The sequence below is a fragment of the Nanorana parkeri genome, unplaced genomic scaffold, assembly GCF_000935625.1.
Source record: "Nanorana parkeri isolate BGI_ZX_2015 unplaced genomic scaffold, ASM93562v1 scaffold897, whole genome shotgun sequence".
NCBI classification, from domain to species: Eukaryota; Metazoa; Chordata; class Amphibia; order Anura; family Dicroglossidae; genus Nanorana; species Nanorana parkeri.
In genome coordinates this window covers 653,057-662,518 of record NW_017307165.1, presented here as the reverse complement: position 1 = coordinate 662,518, position 9,462 = coordinate 653,057, and the positions used below count along the sequence as shown (strand labels likewise).

General features: G+C 45.4%; 1 protein-coding gene across 1 annotated transcript in view; it reads left to right on the top strand.

Annotated features, from left to right (window-relative positions):
* BRINP1 (BMP/retinoic acid inducible neural specific 1) overlaps window positions 1-9,462 on the top strand; it is an 84,354-nt gene that overhangs the window by 13,603 nt on the left and 61,289 nt on the right. Inside the window, exon 3 of the mRNA XM_018565867.1 lies at window positions 5,892-6,061. Within this exon, the coding sequence (XP_018421369.1) occupies window positions 5,892-6,061 (170 nt within the window). The remainder of the gene's footprint in view (window positions 1-5,891; window positions 6,062-9,462) is intronic.

Sequence of the window (9,462 nt, the reverse complement as noted above, 5' to 3'; positions counted from 1 at the left end):
AGGGATTGGCAGCGGGGGGTTGCAGACACTGAGCGGTTGGTTAGGTGAATGAGTCTAGCAGCTGCATTCATGATAGACTGAAGGGGGGAGGAGCCTGTGTAGAGGTTGGCCAATGAGGAGGGAGTTGCAATAGTCGAGACGAGATATAACAAGTGATTGGATGAGTAATTTTGCGGTTTCATTGGTGAGGAAGGGGCGTATTTTAGAGATGTTAGTAAGGTGAAGACGGCGGGATTTGGATAGTGATTGGATGTGGGGAAGAAAGGTGAGGTCCGAGTCATGGATGCCACCTAGGACCTTGGCATGGGGGGAGGGGTGGATAGTTGTGTTAACAATCTCAAGGGAAAAGTTGTGGGAAGGTGCACGGGGGGGTATCATGAGCTCAGTTTTTGAAAGGTTGAGTTTTAAGAAGTGTTGTGACATCCAGACTGATATCATAAGCATCTTCCTTTAAAAAAAATATTTATTTGGGGGGGAGAAGCAAGATGAGGACCGAGCACAGTGGCTTAGTGGTTAGGGCTTCTACCTTGCTGCACTGGGGGGTCACCGGTTCAGATCTCGGCCAGGTCACTATCTGCAAGGAATTTGCATGTTCTCACTCACCTCATAGTTCTCCTTTAAAGGAGAACTATGGGGTTAAGGCTTTTCCCCATAGTTCTCCTTAGGGTAACGGGAGGACACAAACTAGCGTCCTCGCGGTATACTGAGACGCCGCAGCTGAAGCTGATCCCGACAATTATGTCTGGATCCGCCCAGCTGCGTGAGTGACAGCTGGCTCTGCCTATCTAGAGACAGAGCCAACTGTATCCGCCCCCTCCCCCGTCCGTTCCGCCAGTCAGCGCTGGCGGATCGGAGCGGGGAGTGGGGAATCCAGCCCCTCCCCTGTCACGGCAGAGAGCCGTGACAGGATCGAGAGGTGAGCGAACGCCGGTATGTGTTCGCTCACCTCCCGATCTACTGAGCCGACCTGTGGCAGTGTCATTGTCACAGGTCGGCTAGAACTATGAGGTGAGTGGAAAGCCCCCCCCCCCTCATAGTTCTCCTTTAAGGAATATGTTCTATTTAAATGTCTGAACAGGTATAAACTCTATAAACTGATATACATTTAGTCAAATTAGAATATAAATCGATAAACGTTTTGGTATGAAATGAGTGATAAAACATATATTAAAACGATAAATAACAGGAATGTCCCTCTTCATCGTGTGCCTGCCTCAGCACCTTCACCTCGATGGCGCCCGAGCCTCCCTCGCGCGTCGCCTGCGGAATTTTGCAGCGTCATATGTTGCAGGCAGTTGTAGGTCGGAACACCTGTGGGGAGAAATAATTAAATCGGTCGTTTGAAATGATTATTTGGAGGATTGTTAATTTATGCTAATGTTATTCTGCAGCTGGATAATAAATGACACGCCATGTTAAAAGTTTATTACTCTGCTGGGATGGATGTGTTAAAGGGCAAGGAGACGGCGTAGACTTAGTCAGTGTGAACAGACACAAAGTAATAAGAAGTCTGAGTGCAGCTGAAGGGGGGATTTTTATTAATAAAGGATGGAGCTTTGATGAAAATTGATACTGTTGCTGTATATTATGACATCATTGGGTTTGGGATCAACCGTTAGGAGTCCCTGGATGGAAGAGCTCAGGGAAAGCGTAGAGAAGCAACATACGGAGCCAATCAAGTATGATGCGAGAAGCATGTTGGGCATTTTTATGATCTGGGGTTGCTTCAGTTGGCCAGGTCTAGGTTCAGCAACGTTATGTGCCCAACGAATGAGGTCACCTGCCTACCTGGATATGCTGAATGACCAGGTGTTTCCATCAATGGGTTTTTTTCTTCCCTGATGGCACATTGGGCATATTCCAAGATGACATCATCTTGCTCAGATTGTAAAAGAGAGGTTCAGGGAGCATAGGACATCATTTTCACACATGGATTGGCCACCACAGAGTCCAGACCTTAACCCCATTCATAATCTTTGGGATGTGCTAGAGAAGACTTTACACCATGGTTTTTTTCTTCCCTGATGGCACATTGGGCATATTCCAAGATGACAATGCCAGGATTCATCGGGCTCAAATTGTGAAAGTGTGGTTCAGGGAGCATGAGACATCATTGTCACACATGGATTGGCCACCCTTCAAGACCCTTATGATGAGCACAACCTAGACTCACTAGAACCAATATATAAGCATACTCTGCTACAGTCTATGGTTCCACCCTCCTTCACTGCTATGTGCTGAAGTGATGTAGGGTTGTAGGGTGAAGGAACCCTAGTGTGGTCTTCCATTGGATATTAGGTCTAGGTTCAGCAAGGTTTTGTCCTCAAAAAATGAGGTCAGCTGCCGACCTGAATATACTGAATGACCAGATGTTTCCATCAATGGATTTTTTTCTTCCCTGATGGCACATTGGGCATATTCCAAGAACACAATGGCAGGATTAATTGAGCTCAAATTGTGAAAGTGTGGATCAGTGAGCATGAGACAGCATTTTCATACATGGGTTGGCCACCACAGAGTCCAGACCTTACCCCCATTGAGAATTTTTAGGATGTGCTGGAGAAGACTTTACACCATGGTTTTTTTCTTCCCTGATGGCACGTTGGGCATATTCCAAGATGACAATGCCAGGATTCATGGGGCTCAGATTGTGAAAGAGTGGTTCAGGGAGCATGAGACATCATTTTCACACATGGATTGGCCACCCTTCAAGACCCTTATGATAAGCACAACTTTAACAGCCTGATTTTTAGACTCGCTAGAATCAATACACAAGTATACTCTGCTACAGTCTATGGTTCCACCCTCCTTCAATGCTATGTGCTGAAGTGATGTAGGGTTGTAGGGTGAAGGAACCCTAGTGTGGTCTTCCATTGGATATTAGGTCTAGGTTCAGCAAGGTTTTGTCCTCAAAAAATTAGGTCAGCTGCCTACCTGAGTATACTGAATAACCAGGTTTTTCCATCAATGGATTTTTTTCTTCCCTGATGGCACATTGGGCATATTCCAAGATGACAATGCCAGGATTCATCGGGCTCAGATTGTGAAAGAGTGGTTCAGGGAGCATGAGACATCATTTTCACACATGGATCGGCCACCCTTGAAGACCCTTATGATAAGCACAACTTTAACAGCCTGATTTTTAGACTCGCTAGAATCAATACACAAGTATACTCTGCTACAGTCTATGGTTCCACCCTCCTTCACTGCTATGTTCTGAAGTGATGTAGGGTTGTAGGGTGAAGGAACCCTAGTTTGGTTCATCCTATGATGGGAAGTGCCGGAAAAAGGCTCCTTATGGTAGCATCACCAGGTATTACACTGCCTGTCCAATGAAAAGGTCACCACCTGGATTTAGCTAAGCAAATAGGTCTCAGCCTTCCATTGGATAACAGGTCTACGTTCAACAAGGTTTTGTCCCCAAAAAATGAGGTCAGCTGCCTACCTGAATATACTGAATGACCAGGTTTTTCCATCAATTGATATTTTTCTTCCCTGATGGCACATTGGGCATATTCCAAGATGACAATGCCGGGATTCACCGGGCTCAGATTGCGAAAGAGTGGTAAAGGGAGCATGAGACATCATTGTCACACATGGATTTGCCACCACAGAGTCCAGACCTGAACCCAATTGAGAATCTTTGGGATGTGCTGGAGAAGACTTTATGCAGTGGTCTGACTCTCCCATCATCACTACAAGATCTTGGTGAAAAATGAATGCAACTATGGATGGAAATAAATGTTGTGACATTGCATAAGCTCATGGAAACAATGCCAAGGGGAATGTGTGCCGTATTCAAAGCTAAAGGCGGTCCAAAGAAATATTAGAGTGTGTGACTTTTGGAGCCAGGCAGTGTATTTTGTCTGTTCACCTGGAGTTCAGCTTTATTTATTCCAGGACAATAACGACTTGTTTTGGTAATACCAAAAATGATCCTTTAAATAGCTCATTTCTCACCACTCTACTAATGGATCTTAGCAGTGCCTACACTGTGTCACGAGTACACGTGCATGTAATTATTTTATTACCGCCTCAAACTCTTTCCATCTGTCACTTCTGCTCTGCTGTGGATTTTGTTTTCATTCGTATACACATCATCCACCTAGCGTAGAGATTTGGCACCAGAGAGGCACCCCAGATGGCACGGACCAGGGAGCATCACACAGCCCAATATATTTTTTTTCGCAGGTCTCTTGTGAAGAACAGATACTCTGCACATCAGGAAACATACAACACCTACTAATTCAATTCCCTTTTCAAAACAGCCATGCATATTTTCTCTATCAAGGGATCATTGTAATATGCTTTATATCTTTGGGTTTTGTTAGGAGTAAAATACAGTATTGTTATCGGATCAGTTCATTTTTGACTACAAGGTTGTCAAAGGTATAAATGTTTGGTGGTTGTCATATACACTGAGTGGCCGGATTATTATATACACCGAGTGGCCGGATTATTATATACACTGAGTGGCCGGATTATTATATACACCGAGTGGTCGGATTATTATATACACTGAGAGGGCAGATTATTATATACACTGAGTGGCCGGATTATTATATACACCGAGTGGCCAGATTATTATATACACCGAGTGGCCGGATTATTATATACACCGAGTGGCCGGATTATTATATACACAGAGTGGCCGGATTATTATGACCACCTGACGTTTGTAGGCAAATTAGCTATAATTTGGCGCTGAAGTTGCTAGAGGGCCGGACCATTATAAATAGGGAAGCGGGTTGGTTACCACGACAGCAGAAGTGATTGGGAAGATTCGGGGAAACAACGCGATGTAACAGCCTTTGAACGCAGGATGATTGTTGGCGCTCGGAGCCATGGAGCGAGTATCAGCAAAACAGCAGAACCCGTTACATGTTCAGGAGCCGCTCATTGTTAAAGTGTTTAAAGACCGGACTGTCAGCCGAAAATCTGGGTCTGAACGTGCGAATTGTGGCCGTCAGCGACTAGTCAATGTTAGGGCAGAACGGGGGAGGGGCAAGACTGGTACAAGACAACAGAAGGGCAACAGTGCCGTGTCAGATTCCTCGCATCACCTTTCAACATCTCGTGGAGTCACGAGGCGGCCCAACAAAGTCATCTCGTGGCCCACATCTGCCTCAGCCTGCTTTGCTCCATGCAGTCCTAATGCAAGAACAAAGCAAGTAGCCTTGTTTTCAGTGGTCCTAGCTCAGATCTATGCTCTGCATTGGTGCTCATGGGAAAACAAATGGAACATGTTAATTTTATCACAATCCGTGTGCTTCAAGCCCCTTTCACGCAGGCTGTCCCATCATTCAAGAAGCCCATTGATAGTCTATTGGAAGCCCATTGATAGTCTATTGGAAGCTCACTGGAAGCCCATTGATAGTCTATGGGCAGCTGGATCATCCATCAGAAGATGGAGGGAAAAAACTGCATGGAGATTGATGTCACCGTTCCACTCAGGAGGAGATCCATGCAGAGATCTCCTCCAGATTGCAGGGTGGGGAAGGGGCCTAAGCCTGATAATAAAACAAAATCCACATTACAGCATCACAACATCTTAAATATTGTAACACAGCACTGTCAGCGCATGTTTTGGGTGGCTTGACGTAAGCGATGTGGTGTGAACGAGTCCTAATATTAGAATAGACATTTTGTGCCCTTTGAGATGAAATATTCTTCATTATAAATACAGATACAGCTCTTCTTCTGTAAATACTACTGATGTGTTTTATCATCTTAATTAAAAAGAAAAAAAACAACCAGAAGCTGCGTTCAGATTTAGATAGACCAGAAAAGTAATCAAAAGGGACTTAACCATCGTAGGATGAAAATATGAATATGTAATAGTTGTACATCTACACAGATGCTTTCATCTACTGCGCTTTGTCTCTTTGCAGGTGAAGAAGCGTTGACCATGTACATGGACAAAGGTCGACTGGATCGGCACATTGGGAATGGAACTCAGAGTGTAGAGTCGTTGCATCATTTGGCATCATCTTATTTCGTAGACAGGGATGGAACCATGAGAAAACTTCATGAGGTCCAAATATCATCAGGAGCCATCAAGGTATAGTGCCACAGAGTGACCCAATGAAAACTTGTTTCCTACATATCAGGCTTAAATATTGCTGATCTGGTGCATGTCGGATCAACAAATCACTAAAGGTGTTTTAAAGTGTATGTGAAGCCATTTTTTTTAGTTTCAGATAAAGTAGAGAAAGAGTAGACCCTCTGTGAAGTTTTAATTGGTGTCTATGTCCCCGCTGGGGAGATTCACCCTCACTATTTGTAGCTCCTGGCAACCAGTGATGTCACTGGTTGCCAGGAGCTGGGCAGGACGCCGGCCAGAGTGTCCCAGGTTGCTAAGATCTTTTAGCAACCTGGGACACTCTGGCTGGATTGCACAGGGGGATGCAGGCCCCCCCTTCCCCGTGACCCAAAGAGATGCACCCTGAAGCAACAGCCTCAGGCCCTGCTAATGACCATTGTCATCAAGATAGAAAGTGAAGGGAGATCAAAGCATTTTGAGTGGTCATCAGAGCAAGAAGTGATGGAAAATCCCCCTATGGGGACACCTGTTGCTATTATATCTCGGTTCCCTTTGGAGAGATTTCCTTGTATTTTCCCTGTTGTGTCTCCAGGACAGGAAGTAAAGTGAAAATTCCTGATTTGGGCACAAACAACACAAAGTAACTCTAAAGTCGTTTAACCATTCCCTGTGTATGCAACGTTTTGGTTTTTCTGTTTGCTCACTTCCCGATCTACTGAGCCGACCTGTGACTATGAGGTGAGTGAAAAGCACCCCCCTCATAGTTCTCCTTTAAGGGTTTTGTGTTGGGAAGATGCAGGGGTTCTGGCTAAAATTAAAGGATGGGCAAGAGAAAATATTTATTTCAATCTTTGTTCGTTTATGCCACTGGTCCAAACTGCAGCTCTATAATCAGGGCCGCCATTCAAAATGATGGGGCCCCATACAGACTACCTGACAGTGTCCCCTCCAATAACCCCCCTATGCGGGTTCCTCCTTCTCCTATGCCCCCTTTCCCTGTTTCCTTTAGGAGCCAGCTGACAAACATGCCCCCTTTGCTGGCCCCTCACAGCGCCAGACCCAAGAGTGATCTCCTTGTTCTGTCTGGTCATGCCCACCCTACTCTCACTGGCTGGAGGCACACCTCAGACAGCTCTATTGTCCACTGCAGGCTCCCATTGGATACTATTTAGGACCACTGGCTCCCTTTCACCTCCTGGAGAGTAGTGTTCCTGTAACCAAGCAACCTCCCCTGGAATACATAATAGGAAATCACCTGCACTCCATACAGCGTGCAGACCTTGGATGAGAGGTTGGTGGTTGAAGTGACAACACGGATGGCGCCGTGTCAGATGCAGTCCATAATAGAAGTCACCAGCACTCGATGATAAAGCACTTTTTATTAAATCGTCACATGCGTCAAACAGCCAACGTTTCGTCTCATGAAGGGTTCCTTCTTCTGGGCGACATAGTGACGTCACTATGACATCGCTAGAAGAAGGGACCCTGCGTGGCCCCCGAAACGTTGGCTGTTTGACGCATCAGTAGGAGAGGGCTGGCTGTACCCCCCTATCCATGGCCCTGCCAATAATCATGGAGTTATTGGTTATACATGATGCAGCTAAATAATGACCACCATCCCATCCGGCTACTATAAAGAACTGAAACATCTCTCAAGACCAGGGGTAACCAAACTCCGGCCCTCCAGCTGTGCTGAAACTACAAATCCCATGATGCATCTGTCTCTGGGTGTCATGCCTGTGGCTGTGGGAATCTTGCAATGCCTCATGGGATTGGTAGTTTTACCACAGCTGGAGGGCCGGAGTTTGGCTACCCCTGCTCAAGACGTTCAAAAAGTGGATTGCACCGAGAGAGAGAGAGCAACAACAACCATATTTTTTTAATTTAGAAATGAATTTCAGAACTATACTCTGAAGGCGCAACAGTTTTAGACCAACCGCAAACCTACCACCCAGCTAAGTAATGATGTCTACGTGTGCAGAACCCAGAAGTGACGACATGAAAGGAACAACATTGGACATCTGCAATGCTTCATAAATAAATACATTAAATAAAAAGATGCAAAGAAATCCTATAATAGAGCCAGCGCCATTACATTTTTTGATGTCAGTCAGGCCACAAAAGCGTCACGTGAATCAGTCCCACACTGGGAATATCTGTAATAAAAAGAATGAATGTTAAAAAAAAACGTTCCCCAGTCATAAGAACAAATATAAATCCAGACCAATGTTAAACCTTTTTAGGTTGTAAGGTATTCAGTTTAGAAATCCATTGTGTTTCCCTTTGTTACAGCTTTAGTTTCCGATACCACCTCAGCCTAATTTATTTATCTGGTCTATCACCATACATCTCAATTCTGAAATGGGATGTGAACATGGCATGAAATGCTACCGGGAGATGGATCTGTTTACGCCTAATGGAATATTTGTGCTGTGTAGTGCTACCTGTTATTTTTGCAGTATTTTCTTCTATATAGTATAAACCACGAGAGAAGGAACAGAGTTTAGAACAGCGTTCTTTTATCACTACAGACCTTCAATGTATTGCCCAATATGTCCCTCTACCTGGCCAGACTGTCCAGATACCAGTATGATACTTCAAAAGATGCCAATAACTTGGTTACTTTACATATGGATAGCTAGAAACAAAATAGTTAAAAGAGTAACATAAGGATTATTTAAAGGAGAACTATGAGGTGGGTGATTTTCACTCATCCTCATAGTTCGAGCCGACGTGTGACAATGGAACTGTCACACGTCGGCTCAATAGATCGGGAGCACATACCGTCGCTCGCTCACTTCTCGATCCTGTCCCTGCAGAGAGCCGTGACTGTCACTCACGGCTCCCTACAGGGATTCCGCCCCTCCCCTGTCTGATCCTCCAGCGCTGACTAGAGGAACGGACAGGGGAGGGGGCGGGTACAGCTGGCTCTGCCTCTAGATAGGCAGAGCCAGCTGTCAATCACGCAGCTGGGTGGATCTCGACAGTAATGTCGGGGATCCGTCCCGGCTGCGGCGGTCTCAGTATACCGTAAGCTGTAGCTCCCTATATAGTGAGCTTTGGGTCACGGGAGGATGCTGGTATATGTTCTCCCGTGACCCTGAGGAGAACTATGGGGAAAAGCACTGACCCCATAGTTCTCCTTTAATTATATAAAAACAGGAGATCCCAAATACACAAGCTAGCTACAACCAGTGACATTTTTGTGCAATTATAACATGGAATGGAGGTCCATTTACTGACAATGTCACTCTACTGGCTACCCGACACGCCTTGGCTACTCTACTTGAAAGTCCCCCTGAACCCATGCAAAAACACACAAAATGTAGTTTCCCCCTTCACATCGAAGTGCCCCCTTCAAATTAGGACCCCCCTCCCTTTCACATCAGAAGCCCCTCTTTTATATCAGAGCCCCACCC